The sequence below is a fragment of the Ictalurus furcatus genome, chromosome 2 (genome assembly GCF_023375685.1).
Source record: "Ictalurus furcatus strain D&B chromosome 2, Billie_1.0, whole genome shotgun sequence".
Classification (NCBI taxonomy): domain Eukaryota; kingdom Metazoa; phylum Chordata; class Actinopteri; order Siluriformes; family Ictaluridae; genus Ictalurus; species Ictalurus furcatus.
This window is the reverse complement of record NC_071256.1, coordinates 6,445,730-6,461,220: the sequence shown is the minus strand read 5'-3', so window position 1 is coordinate 6,461,220 and position 15,491 is coordinate 6,445,730. Positions and strand designations below refer to the sequence as shown.

General features: G+C 40.1%; 1 protein-coding gene across 4 annotated transcripts in view; it reads right to left on the bottom strand.

Annotated features, from left to right (window-relative positions):
- The window catches only part of myo6a (myosin VIa), a 122,706-nt gene that overhangs the window by 59,991 nt on the left and 47,224 nt on the right, over window positions 1-15,491 (bottom strand). For all 4 annotated transcript variants that reach the window (XM_053645571.1, XM_053645579.1, XM_053645588.1 and 1 more), the window contains exons 11-14: window positions 15,194-15,374; window positions 10,108-10,252; window positions 1,000-1,157; window positions 485-576 (exon numbers count right to left, since the gene is read on the bottom strand). In XM_053645571.1, coding sequence (XP_053501546.1) covers window positions 485-576; window positions 1,000-1,157; window positions 10,108-10,252; window positions 15,194-15,374 — 576 coding nt within the window. The remainder of the gene's footprint in view (window positions 1-484; window positions 577-999; window positions 1,158-10,107; window positions 10,253-15,193; window positions 15,375-15,491) is intronic.

Below are 15,491 nucleotides of genomic sequence, written 5' to 3'. Positions count from 1 at the left end.
TCCAAAAATCTCTGCTCGCGGCGGAGTTTGTAGTGTCAGTGGGGTGAATTCCAGAGCAGTAGAGTGTGCATCATAATTTTTAATTATTACAATAATTCGATTAGAACTGTTCTATTTTTACACGACTTGTTTAGCAACCATGATAAACAGAGTCCTAGTACAACTCGTAACACTTGCAGAAGCTGCAGTGGACATGCACAGGTTGTGTTCAGTGTTCCAATACATTTTTAAAAATATCCATATACATGTTGACAGGGCGTAAAATCAGTCTACGCTCAGCTGCGTCCTACCCATACAATCAGAATAATACTTCATTGAAGCATTAAAAAATAAATAAAAACATGATCAGTGCTTAGGGTCAGCACTTTCAGGGATTTGAGAGCAAGTGAGATAAGGTAAAGGTAAATCTCCATCACAGGGCAAGGGGGATGGGGGGGGGATGAGGGATGGAGGGAAGGAGTGAGGACGTGTGCTGTCCACTTACCTCTTTGAGGATGCGCTCATTGAAGAACTGCTGCAGCTTCTCATTACAGTAGTTGATGCAGAACTGCTCGAAACTGTTGTGCTCGAAATATTCTGAGAAACACAACGAGATAGTGAGAGCGGGAGAGATTGAGAAACACAGAGAGAAAGAGAGGATAACGGAGTTAGAAGGGAGAGAAAGAGAGTCATAAAGTGAGAGGGAAAAAAAAGGACAAACGATATGGGAAGAAGTCAGAGAAAGCACGAAAGCAGAAGATATGAAAGTAGAAGAGATGAAAGATCTAACCCTCACCTTAACCTAAAAAAGGGACCAGGACAATTACCCCACAAGGTCAACACTGTCAAATATTCCTATCCTTGTGGGGACATTTGGTCCTCACCAGGATGTCACTTGAGGTTTTCACACACACACACACACACACACACACACACACACACACACACATACACACACATACACACACATACACACACATACACACACATACACACACATACACACACACACACACTCACCGAAGCCGGCGATGTCCAGCACGCCGATGAAATTAGCTGAGGAATCAAAGGGGAAGCACTGATTGACTCTGGTGACCACGTGATCAAAGAGATGGCTGTAAACGGCCTTCGCTAAAGCGTCGCGTGCGTTATTCGCCTGCTCCACTTTCAGAGGAACCCTGAGAGCAAGAGAGGAAAATAGAAATGGCATTATATAGGTCACATACTAGAAGCTTGTTTTAAAATAATCCTACATCCCATAAACTATTCAAATACTCCACCAAAAAAAAAAAAAATCACAAACACTTTAGTTTCACACAAGTTGAACTTATTTAGGTTACTGAGGTCTCAATTATTCCATTATTCAATTGAGCAATTAAACGTGCTAATAATTACAAGACATCAATCAGTCCCGACAGGATTTCGTGATTTTGCGTTCGCAGAAATTAACGCAAAAAATCCCGCAAACTCTGCAATGTTCGAAATTACCACAGATTTTCTGCAGATTTGGGCCAAGACGCTAAAATTACATTTATTTTTCCTCATCCGCCTGCAAAACTTTCTCTCATGCTAATTCTTAATGGAGGTTTCATAAAGTTTTGTAAATGTATTAAAAATAAAACACTAGGGGCTCCCGAGTGCTGCAACAGAAAAGTGTTTGCTCGATTGTCAAGAGATCGCATGAGTTCGAAGCGAGTTGTGTTCTAAATTGGTCATGCTCTCTCTCTCTCTCAATCATATAAACACTAGCCAATCGTACACCTCCCTGTTCTCATGTATGCGGAAGAGGGCAGACAGCTCTTTCTACCGAGTGTGTTTCTCTGCCCTGTGACACAAACACACACCCTTTGCTTTGCCATTCACAGTGAAACTCCGGTGCATCCTGTTTCCACATTACATCCTCGAGAAGGAATTGTCCGTATGTCTCAGAGACAGGGTTTTTTTGCACGAGGTGAATATTTTCTACAGCTTTGAAGGTCCTGAAGAACACAGTGACTTCCCATAATTCGGAACGGAAGAAGTTCAAACATGACTCTGCCTAGAACTGTAGCCAACACAAAATGAGCAAGGGCTTTAGTCAGGAAGGTCAGCAAGAACCCAAAAGTCCCTCTAACAGAACTCCTGAGGGTTTATGTGGAGAACGGAGAATGTTCCCGAAGCACAACAATCTCACAATCATCGGTCGTGTGAGCAGATGGAGGCCCATAATTACACATTAGTGGTTTACCAGAGGGCAGATAAAGGACTTTCAGGCCATGAGAAACAAGATCCTACGGTCAACCTTACTGTCTAATGGCTTAACATTAATGAAACCAGACTAGAGTTAACCAAGGTGAGGTGTGCCAACGCACTAAAGTCAACAGAGGTTAAGTAACTGACATAATTAACTTCATTTACTGAGTTATATGAAGAATGGAATAACACATGATGGGGCATGCCGTTACAGGAAAGTTATCAACGACGGGGTGGTGTGAGGTGAGGTGGCACGACACGAAGCAGAATAACATCTCCATATTACACATCATTCTTTTTATCTGTTCATAGTTACATGTAATGCTGTGAAACGTCCACAAAACAAGTTAGTTCCTGTATTCACTTATGTTATAGCAGCTATAAACAGGCTTTCCCTCACCAGCTTCTGTCCCCCCCTCTACTGAAGTTAATAAGACAAAAACGCATTTTCCTGTCTCTGAAAACTTCCACCAGCGTACATGACATTCCCACGGTCAATATAATCATCCATTTGGGGTGAAAAGCTTTAAATTCCTCTGTATGGCAGATGTCCACACACACACACACACACACACACACACACACACACACACACACTTCTTCAACCAATAGGTGGTCATGTTTTATTCACAATCCTGAAAGTCTTCCCAGGGCAAAGGAGAGAAACAGACATATGGAGAAAGGGAAAGAGGTCAGTAAGTGAATTACGAAGTAGAACTTCAGACACAAGTTATAAACTGCAGAAGGGAAAAGAGAAAGAGAGAGAGAGAGAGAGAGAGAGAGAGAGAGAGAGAGAGAGAGAGAGAGAGAGAGAGCAAAGTAAAATATTTCAGTAAAGCTCATGGATCAGCATGTGCTCACATTTTCTTCCTGCATTCTGCACATCGTGCTCTCACTCGTACGTGACTTTGACCCAGGATTTTCTCTTCTCCATCACTCAGGCACAGAGCCTACACTGATATTCAGAACTTGGAGGTAACTACAAACTTAAAAGCTAGACAGAAGCTGTGCTAGGGTTATGCACGTGGTGTGGCAAACACAGAGGCGTGGCTCTGACAGTTTGATTGAACACATTTATCTTTTGGACTGTAAATAGGCACACACAAAAAAAAATAAATAAAAAAAAATAAAAAAATCATAGACTGCCATTCAAGGGCTCTATTTATTAATAAATACTACAATCCAGAAAGAAAAAAAAAGGTTTTTTTTTTTTTTGGTAGATCGGATGAAACAGCATCTTAATCTGAGACGACGAGGACCAAACATTTAGGGTTATAATTGAATAAAGGCATGAATTAATTTAATGTGAGTGTAATCATAGCAAATGAATGCTTGGTCAGCTTATCCTTCAAACTAGAGGTATCAAACCTGTTTCAGGTAACAGACCACATTACACTCTACATTACACACTACAATCTGGCTGGACCAAGGAAACTATTTAGTGAGCATGGACACATCAGGCAACTCATCTTAAATGTGTTCATTAATCTGCATTTAACCCAAAGATACATTATGAATGCAGATTCATCATATATGACCTACAGAGCAGATGAACAGCAGACTATAATTCACGACCAAGAAAACAAATGATGGTTTTACCACACAGTGACTTGCATTAAATATTCGTAGCGTTTAAAACGTTTCCATTTTGTAGTGTTACAACCTGGAGCTGATTTGGATTGGGATGTCACTTTTCTTTAGCTTCCTAATGAAGAACTAGATCATTATCATATTTCGCGAGTAGCTGAGATTATAGCACGGAGTTGAACAAAAACATAGTTCCATTATTTTACGAATTCAATAAATCAAAAAAACGAATTAAATGTACGACAAAATAGTTTCAGGAACTTGATTTCGTATATTGTGTATTGTTTAAATCGTGCACACCAATAACTGTCAGCATGTGGTATAAAAGATCAATAAAATGGCAAATTATAGGACGCGCTGGATCAAGTTCTATTTTATAAGCTCAGAATAATGATTGTTCAAATAAACCGAATTTTTGGTTTAATTTACGCGTATATCATTGTATTAGTCTTTTTTATTTGTTATTTTAAAACAGTCTCTTACAATTATCCATCCATCCATTTTCTATACTGCTTATCTTACACAAGGTCGCAGGGAGCTTGGAGCCTATCCCACGGAACTCTGGGAACAAGGCAGGGGACACCCTGGACAGAGTGGCAACACATTGCACACCCCATTCATACATTTTGGACAATTTGGAATTGCCAATCAGCCTACAGCACATGTCTTTGGACTGGGGAAGGAAACCGGAGTACCTGGAGGAAACCCCCGAAGCACACTGAGAACATGCTAACTCCGCACACACAGGGCAGAGGCAGGATTCAAACCTCCAACCCCGGAGGTGTGAGACGAACATGCTAAACACTAATCCACCGTGCCCCCCCTCTTCCAATTATGTTGCATCATGTTACATTTGACATGAAAAGAGAAAAAAAAAAAAAAAAAACTCACTTTCTAGCCCTGTATTTTTTAGGTGGTGATCTAGATGAAAAATCCATTCTCAGATGCTTATACTCAAGAAAAATCTGGCAACCTACACTTGTATAATGCGAATGAGCAGGTAACAAAAATTGATGCAAGTCTAAATACATTCAGCTTTCCTGGACATTACTTTTGGTCTTAAGTCACTCTGAACTCCCTCAGAACTCAAATGCTTAAGCCATGAAAAGCTCAATCCACACTTAGCTTCCTGCTAATTACCGCATTGGCTGATACACTTCGTTGATAAAGACGTAACGGCAAACATGTGGTCCTGCTGTTCATCAGTGACTGAGCGCCTGCTTCCATGACAAACGAGCCAGAATCTCTCTCGCTAAGCAACCATTCATCATTCTCATTCACTTCACCTTTTTCTCACAGAGACACCAACACAAAACAGAGGCTCATCTGTACACCCACCCTCCCACATGTGCATGCACGTACACACACACATTATATTATATATATATATATATATATATATATATATATATATATATATATATATATATATATATATATATATATATATATATACACACACACACACACACACACACACACACACACACACATCAGCACAATAAATGAAGAGATAAAACGTTGACAAGGGAATGAATCTAGGAAGGAAGCAGAGGCCCATGTGGGATGATTGATAACAGCAGAGAGACGTGATTCAGCGAGGAGAGACGAGGATCAGTCGGACCTCTAACCACTCAAAGAACAGAACACATTAAGTATGTTTTTCCTAAGCACATTTCAAAACAAAGAAGCGGCCCAAACAGAACACAAGGTTCGAGTCCTAGTAAAAAAATGTTTTCAATTTAAATAAATAAATAAATAAATAAATAAATAAATAAATACATACATAAATAAAGTGTGCCCGATGGTAAAAATGACAGCACACAACGTCATCATTAATAACAAGGTGAATTTCTAGTGAAAATGCCTAGCGGAATTTTAGAGTAACCCCGTAACAGGCTGTTGAACGTCGACAACATACATCAAGCTTACAGTCTAATACAATCATTATCCACTCCATAAGCCTCCTTTCCGTTCTCTCAGTCTTTTCAATAACTTAACAGAAATAGTTTTGCTTATCATAGAAACACTGTCTGCACTTATACTTTGCCATTTTGCGGAAACGTATTACATTCAATAAAACAAGATATTGGTAACTGTGGAGGGTTTTAAAACAGACCAATCTGGCAACCCTGGTCATTAACTGTCCTGTCTGTTCATAGAACGAGCATGGGGCAGAAAAAAAAAAATTCCCATATGGACATCCAATAGTGATTGTTTCATTTCCAATTGTTTGACCACCAGGTGCCATGATAACTGATGTGCAACATCTAGAAACGCAAGGAGAATCGACGGATTATCGACTTATCTTTGGCCTTTTTTTAAAAAATTAACATTTTTAAATCATTAGGGTTTCAAAAGCGTTAATTAGCACTCTGACAGAATTTAAAATGTACAGTTATAAATCAGGACTTTCTGAAGTTTAATATTTGGTGGGGCGCTGCTTCTACCATCCTCTATGAATGAGCCACCACTGCACCACAGTCTGTGTGCGACCATCCACGATCACTGTAGCGTACGTGTGATTATCACAGACAAGAGTTTCAATGTGTTTCCCTGTGCTGAGCAAAGAAAGAATTTCAAGAAACTAACAAGCATGAAGAGAGAAAAATCCTAAGCGTATGTCAGTAAATGGGACAGCTAAAAGGTTTAAAGATGTGTGCCAAGAAACAGTAAGAAAACACTGACTACGCTTACATGGACAGCAATAATCTAATTATTGACCTTAATCTAAGAAAGGTAATAATGTGATTAAGGTGTTTACATGAGTTGCTTTTAGAATACTCCTGTCATGTACCCGTTTCACATGTTTTAGAACATAATTAGATTAACGGCACACGTCATTACGTCACCGCACCACACCGTCCCACGTCCCTCCAGAATTTCACGTATCAACATGCAGTTCGTCTTCGTTATGGTACCGTATACAGTTTTGGCTATTTTTTATTTAATATTTTTACGAACGCTTTAAGTGCAGTTAATTATTTGTCATGCTATACGTGCTAATAGACAACTGCTTGAAGCGGTGGGTGTGTCCCAAATCGCGTAGTTACCGTCTATATAGTAGCCGATACATGTATTTTTCCCCACTACAGGCCTATAGTAGGAAAGTATGCGATTTGGGACGCGGCCGAACTCTCTTGTTCGCCGTAAAACTGCCGTGTGTGATCGTGTCCTGTCGCAAAATGCGGTGAAAACTCCCACACGACGTTCATAATGTGATTAAGGTGTTTATATGTCACTACTACACGTCCATAATGCGACTAAAACAGGAGTACTCCACCTGTCTTAATTAGATTATTGCTAACTTTGATTATGACCTTAATTAGATTAAGGAAAGTAAAAACTAGCTGCGTTTACATGGACAACAATAATCCACTCTTAATCCAATTAAGACCATACTTTGATTAAGATACCACCATGTAAACAGCAATTTTTACTTACCTTAATCTAATTAAGGTCATAATAGAAGTAAGCAATAATCGAATTAAGACAGGTGGAGTACTCCTGTTTTAGTCGCATTATGGACGTGTATTACAGACATGTAAACACCTTAATCACATTATGAACGTCGTGTGAGAGTTTTCACCGCATTTTGCGACAGGACACGATCACACACGGCAGTTTTACGTTTTACGGCGAACATGAGAGTTCGGCCGCGTCCCAAATCGCATACTTGCCTACTATAGGCCTGTAGTGGGGAAAAATACATGTATCTCGGCTACTATATAGACGGTAATTACGCGATTTGGGACGCAGCCCACGGCTTCAAGCAGTTGTCTATTTGCACGTACAGCATGACAAATAATTAACTGCACTTAAAGCGTTCGTAAAAAATAAAATAAAAACACCCAAAACTGTATACGGTACCATAACGTAGACGACCTGTATGTTGATACATGAAATTCTGGTGGGACGTCGGACGGCGTGGCGCGGTGACTGTTAATCTAATTATGTTCTAAAACATGTAAAACGGGAACATGACAGGAGTATTCTAAAAGCGACTCATGTAAACACCTTAATCACATTATTATCTTAATCAGAGTAAGGTCAATAATTAGATTAATGCTGTCCATGTAAACGTAGTCATTGCTGTTTACATGGTAGTTTCTTAATTAGAGTATGGTCTTAATCGGATTAAGAGTGGATTATTGCTGTCCATGTAAACGCAGCTAGTGATGCAAAAGCTCTGGCGTGGTTTTTAACACCCCACAGCCCTTTCTCTTGTCTTCTATTGGTTAATAAAGACTGAGACACTTGAATTCACAGGTCCTAAAAAATTTCGTTCTCCAGTCCAAAGACACGCGTTGTAGGCTGATTGGCATTTCCAAATTGTTCGTAGTGTGTGAATGTGTGTGTGAGTATGTGTGTGTGATTGTGCCCTGCGATGGGTTGGCACCCAGTCTAGGGTGTCCCCTGCCTTGTGCGCCGAGTTCCCTGGAATAGGCTCCAGGCTCCACCGTAACCATGTGTAGGATAAGCAGTATAGAAGATGGATGGATGGACTATATAATGCAAATTCTACAATACCACCGTTACAATCCATCAGTAAAGAGAGATTCGTTTGAAAACCCTAGAGTGTGCCTTTAATGACTCCTGGTGCATTAAATCACATATTTCTCACTCACAAGCTTCGATTTTGACAGAATTACTATTGTATACATACATATAAACGATAATGTAATTGATAATAGGAAGTAACTTGTGATGATACAAAGTAACTCTTTATGTTTTGTGCATATTCTTCTCTTCTGGCTATATTCTGCAACTATAAATGGATCGAAAGTATCTTTAATACATTTAGAAATAAATTGTTAGTGTTGGAGACAAACACTTTGCGAATGTGACACTGCGAAATGATAGTCATTGATTAGAATAGTCGTTTTCTTATAACAGCATGCACCATTTTGTGTTATTGCTTACAAATCATGCGGCTCAGAAAGAGAGAAAGACAGAGAGAGAGAGAGAAAGAGAGAGTCACAATTTTGTGATTAGTCCCTTTCTACTCATTAGCACAAGTCTGTACAAGCTCTATGCAGCCACCTAAAAACTCAAATCTATCCCAGTAAATCCATCTGACCAGAACAAAAACACATCCACACACCAAAACAGACCAATAACTCACACACACACACACACACACACACACACACACACACGCACACGCACAAAGTGTGCGCGTGCGTGAGAAGCTTTCCACCAGCTCTCTCATCCATTCCTGTTTTTTCACCCAGTGCAGCATTCACAAAAAAGGTGAGCGAGGACATGGGTACGAATTTTATGAGCCAGACATCTGTCGGTAGCCACAGCGACAAATGACATTCAGTGATTCTTGGATGTTCACAGCAGGTTTGAGATGACTTAGAAGTGGAACAGTGTGAAAAAAAATCCCACAGTGTGATAACTGCAGTTGTATAAATGGCACAACATTAACCCGACATTAAATGACACAAAACTGCTGCAGTTGGTAAAGGTAAAGGAAACTGCCGGAAAGCGAAAAAATGAAATAAATAAATAAATTTTTAAAAATGGAAGAAGTCTCAACGGGGGGGGGGGGGGGGGGGTGGGGGAATAGCTCACCAGCTATTTCTCTCTTGAAGTGCAGCTTATCATGTTACCAAGAAACTCAAAGACTTTCCCAGTGAAGTGCTGACACTGGAGACTCCTTCCATAGACTCCAACAATTACACACAGTTTTCGATCCGTTTCCATGGAGCATCCGTTGGGTACGTCGGCCCTCGTTTATCACGGACAGATTTGTTCGTTCGAGCGTTTACACAAGAACTTTGGTGTTCGTGAAAATAGTGTAAATTCGTTAAAACGTCCGTATCCTACTCGTGCTCGAGTGTGTGTAAATCTACACGTAAGAAGACTGACTCACGTAAACCTCGACTTGATCGACTTCACGTCATAAACTTTGCATGGCTTACTGCATTTCTTAATAGACGCCCTTATCCAGAACGAATTATAGAAGTGCTTTGGACTCTCGATCAGAAACACACATCCTCATGCTAGTTCACCAGGTCAGGGACTAAGAGTGCTATCGAGAATAGCCTAATATTTAAAATTGAACCATTCCAGAGCTCCTCATCAGTGTACACATTCATAACGCAATACTGTTCATGATGAGCATGCGAAACCTTTTAAATAGGAAGATTTCCCACATCAACATATATAGCAGTGAATAATGAGCGAGTTAATTCATGGAAATGCTTCGTAATGAAAGAATAGAGCTGTGTGCATTTGTGTGTGTGTGTCTTTGTAAGTTAGAGAGAGAGAGAGAGAGAGAGAGATCTGAGTTGGTCTCACTTGATAGAAGTGTCTTTAGCGCCTCCAGCTGTTGTGAGCATAACTCTGGTGGTGAGGCTGACTCGTAGGTCTTCTTCATCCAACCCCAGCAGCTCAGCGCAGTGCTTCAGAGCCTGACTTGACTGCTTCTTTAAGTTACAGCCTCCTGGGAAACACACACAAACAGAACATTTAAAATAAAACCCCACAGAGCTGAGAAATACTGATACAGACTAGTTCTTCATGGCAAACACATACACATATAGAGAACGCACACACACACTATTACAAACGAAGAGCTGAACAAGTACAGTCTAGACATATACAGAAAGACACAAGCATAAAAAATTCACATGAAACAAACTGAAAGCAGAACTTCCTCCTCTACAAAACATTTCTCTGTGTGTCTCTGGTGCTCACACAGCCCAAACTTACATCTCTGGCTGCAGGGCACAAAAACTCTACTCCATCATCCTGCGCATTTGAGGGTTTTCTCTACTCCTAACACAAGATAATCCGCTCCTTCCTGAGGTGCACGACAGGGGGATATTCAGTCTCGTCACTTGTCTCAACTCGGGAACTCGGGATGGTCTCCACGACTCGTCATGCACGTGACGCCCAATCAAAATGGCCGCTCACAGCGGCATCAGTAAACAAAGTAGCTCAACTGCTTACCTTCAAATGAGTTATGATGTTTATATACAAGTGTTTGCTTTAGATCGATCGACATACAGGCGTAAACGCTTGATAAATCTATAACCCTGACTACACACTTCGCAGTTTTGCGACATTCTGAGCTCCGAAGTCCAACCTCTGAGGTTCGAAGTTCAGAAGCTTTAGTTAAGGAGTAGACACAAGAAAAGTTTATAGACAGGAAGGTAAATAAAAAGAAACTTATCGTTTATTTTTCCGCCAAACATTTATGGTGGTATCCTAAATAAATAAAGGTAACCAATGTTAACTAGTCAAACATACACTGATTTTATATTTCATTCTAGACTGACATGTTGATTGGCTCAGCAGCCGTTTTTATTGAAGGGGAAATAAGAACACTGCTGATGTAGTGGCTATAAGTGGGTTTTTCCTTCTCTCGTGCAACATCCAGAGGAAGAAAAACCTTGCTCCCTATTGGCTGTGACAAAAGAAAGGTTTTCATTTGGTATGTTGCTGAGGGCACTCACAGGATGTGCTACATTTGATACTGTTTAAGCGTATAATGCCTGGCGACACAGCGTCATTCCTTGCCTGGGTATTTATATACTCTTTCATTTCCCTTTGTCAGTATTAATGCACCTATATAACTTGCTTGCCATATGTTATTATCCATCCATCCATCCATCCTCTATACCGCTTATCTTTTTCAGGGTCATGGGGAACCTGGAGTCTATCCCAGGAAGCATGGGGCACAAGGCGGGGTACACCCTGGACAGGGTGCCAATCCATCGCAGGGCACAATCACATACACACTCAAACACCCATTCATACACTACGAATACTTTAGACATGCCAATCAGCCTACCATGCATGTCTTTGGACTGGGGGAGGAAACCGGAATACCCGGAAGAAACCCCCGCAGCACGGAGAGAACATGCAAACTCCGCACACACACAGGGCCACGGTGGGAATCGAACCTGGAGGTGTGAGGCGAACGTGCTAACCACTAAGCCACCGTGCGCCCTCATATGTTATTATATTATATTAACATTACATTAGGGACTTTTTTCTGGTCAACCAAAAAATGAGAACGGGCAAAACCATTGGAGCTTTGATTTGGTCTGATAGTTAATGACTTTATGAATGGTCCAACCTGGGAATGCTAAGCATTCTATAGACTTTATTATCACAAATTTACAGGGTTACGTAAATGAATTAAGCACAAAAGGAAGGTAAAATGTTTCCTTTCCTTAGTAAAACCTTTCTAATAAATTAAACGGGCTTTACGGTCAGGCAAATCAAATTTTTTCTTTGCATTCAATTTCACTGCCCCTTATAATGTACGAGTCCATGGCTGGAACGTATAAGAGGCAGTTAAAAATCACTGACTGATAAGAGAACCAACTTCAAGTCGAGTTTTAATAATATACTATACAAGAAACGTCTACAGTAGATCCTCACCTAGTCAACACTATAAAAACTCTACAGTCTTGTATTTTACGCATTTGTCAGTAGTTTCAATGGACAACTCCTAAGAAGTGCAATAGGAAAGCGTTTGCACTTATGTCAGGAGAGCTCGACTTCAAATTCCAACAATACTACAGCCATCCAAGACCTAAAAGCGAAGGAAGCAAAATTTTGGTGGAATGAATGGTATACTGTCTCTCCCTTGACAATCAAGGTGACATTAATCATGGAAATGTATGCAGAAGAAGGCAGATAGCGATGCCTTCCAATTGTGTTACACTGCCTTCTGAAAAGATGTGGTTGACCAAATTGGGGAGAAAATGGAAGGGCATAAATAAAGAAAATATACATCCACTAATATGGATGTGATGCAACCGTAAATGGTTATGTTACACTTCAGGATCTATCCTCCGATCAAATGACTAATCATTGGTTATTAAATATGAGTCACGAAGAAAAAAAAGATCACTAAGCCCTCTGAACCAGTGACCAAGATCAGTGTTAATAAATGTCAAAGACATGTATTGTGTTTCCTCCAGGGTATCATAAGCAGAAATGGGGAAAACGCCTATCCAGGAGGAACACCAGAGCTGGAAAATCAAGGACATCACACCTCCATGGACATTATGCTATTACATTCCCATCTCCAATACACTGCCTTGTTTCCAGCTATTACATACCTTGTTTCCAGAGTTTTGCTATGTTATAACACATGGCGTACCAAGAAAGGTGAATGAGGTTGACAGTGTTATTTCACAATCTATTATTGGATGTATTTAAAGAGTTTTCCTCAACTCACACTAAAAGTTATACAAATGTTACCTGACCTTAAATGAAAAATGAAAGTCAGCTGCTACATCAGCATCATAGTTAGCAAGACTGCTGTCTGCGCTATGAAGAGGCAGAGCGATGACGGATTTCGTTTCTTCGTGACTCAGCTGGATGAGCACGGAGTTGCGCGTGTTATTAAAATAATCGATCACGCTGAGGTGTGGGAAACAGAATCGCACACACTGAGAAGAAGGAAGTCTGAAGCAAAGTCAGATCGAGAGGTGGCTTCCCTCCGTTCCAGCACCACACGCATGTGCATCAGGAGCTCTTTAAGTTCCTCATCAGCCTTCATTCAAACACAGTAGGACGCCGTATCCAATCTCGCACGTCGCTTGGGCCAAAAAAAAAAAAAAAAAAGAAAGAGAGAAATGCATTTGTGGATTTATCTAGGCATCCGGTATTGTTATATATTCTAATATTTCAGCTTTGCACACGTATACAATCTGGTTTATTTAAGGTTAAGTGTACATAAGAGTACATCTTAGTACTTAGTACATATGTACTAAGAGTACATAAATAAGAAATATACTATAACGGGGAGTTATAGGAAAATAATCAATCAACAACAGGCTGGTGTGATGTGGCACATTGCAAAGCCAGAAGTTGTTTATTTTCATATAACAGCACATCCTGAAGCAATCTACCAATGATTAGTTGTTTTTTTTTTTATTATTAAAGACTAACACATATGTTTTATCCATTTATAGTTACAGTTAATATTGAGGAACACTCATGCAAAAGTTAATTCCTCAGTTAATTCCTGCATTCACTTTCATTCACGTTTTAGCAGCTGTTCGTTAATAAGACAAAAACGCAGTTTGCCACGTCACAGAGAAACCGCACAGACCTCCATCCTGAAGACATTCCGCTGTCTGAAATTTTAAAGTTACAGCTTTACCTCCGAATGTTACAAAGCGCCTACGCGTATTAAAACAAGGGCGTTAATATAAACCTGTGATTTGTCTCGCACCATAACGACTAACAGAACTGCTGCGATAGAAACACAGTCAACACCTTCTGACAAATCAGAATCGAGAATTCAACAGCGCTGGTATAAAAGCGTGTACTCGAACCGAGGAAAAGATGAAACCCCAGTTAAAAGATTTTCTCCAAAAGTTCAAATGGAGGCCCCCTTTATGGATTTGTTGCATTATCATGTCATAACTAATTTGCATAAAAGTAAGAAAATATCAATTCAAATGTCACATTTGTAGCTCTGCCTCAGACATCGCAACCTCATGCGGTGAACGTACGTAGAAAACAAATGGCGTTGTCGATTTAAAGTCTGAAAGACTAAGACTAACTGCGACTGAACGTAAATGAGCAGAAACGCTACGCATAGTCTACCTCATTAAAATGAGTGTAGAACATCTGTTCACTTGATGTAAGTAAATATGAATTTTGTCTAAAAGCGCTATTTAGGAAGCTAAAAGACCTTTTGTCAGAAAGACTCAGACACTTAAACTGCCAGCGGAGCAGAATAAATCTCCCCTATCATCACTCAGGGTTGTGTTATCCTGCGCATCAAAAACTTTACACATCCAGAAAGCAATTTCAGCCTGATTTTAAATATTTCATATTTAACTACCAGACATTATTATTTCACAGAGGAAACACTAAATCACTGTGAGGTTCACCACATTATTGCTGTATTTATTTCCAAAAGTTTCTAATGCTCACTATGGGATGTTTATGAGGACACACACACACACACACACACACACACACACACACACACAAAAATAATAATAATAATAATAATAATAATAATAATAATAATAAAATTCCAAGCTGGTCGAAGGGAAACAAGTTGAGCACATGCACAAAAATCAAAATGAATGGATTCATTAAAAGGTAAAAAGGACCTACACTGCCATTTGACTAACTCATGTTATTTCTGTTTTCTTTGTATTTTCTTTATACATGATACGTGTGCACGTATAACACGATGAAATATTCAGATTCCATGTAGGGCTGAGCAATGACGATAAAATACTGACTGTGATATGATATTTTTAGACCCGTACTTCCAGGACAACATACAAGACAATACTATGGCCCTGTACAGACCACTTAATAATAATATGCATAGACAACACGTTTAAGATGAGAGCCGTGCACAAAAGTGGTCATTTATCTCGTCTCCAGTTCTTACCTGAAGTGCTGCCCGCTTCTTCAAAGTCAATGTTGCCGAGGTGGAGGACTCCAGCCACCACCCTGAACAGATCCAGCTTCTCAGCATCGTCCAGGCCAATCTTCTTCATGGCCACTGCCATGCGGTTAAAATCGCCGTGGTCATCCAGCAGTGGGTCCTTCAGAGGGCCTGCCTTCAGGTGCTAAGGAGCCGCAAAAGTCAAAGGTCACGTTAGAGTTTTTCTAAAGAACTTAAAACACCACCAACAAATAAATCAATACCAGCGAGAGACTTGAGAGAACCTGAAGACCAAAGGAGC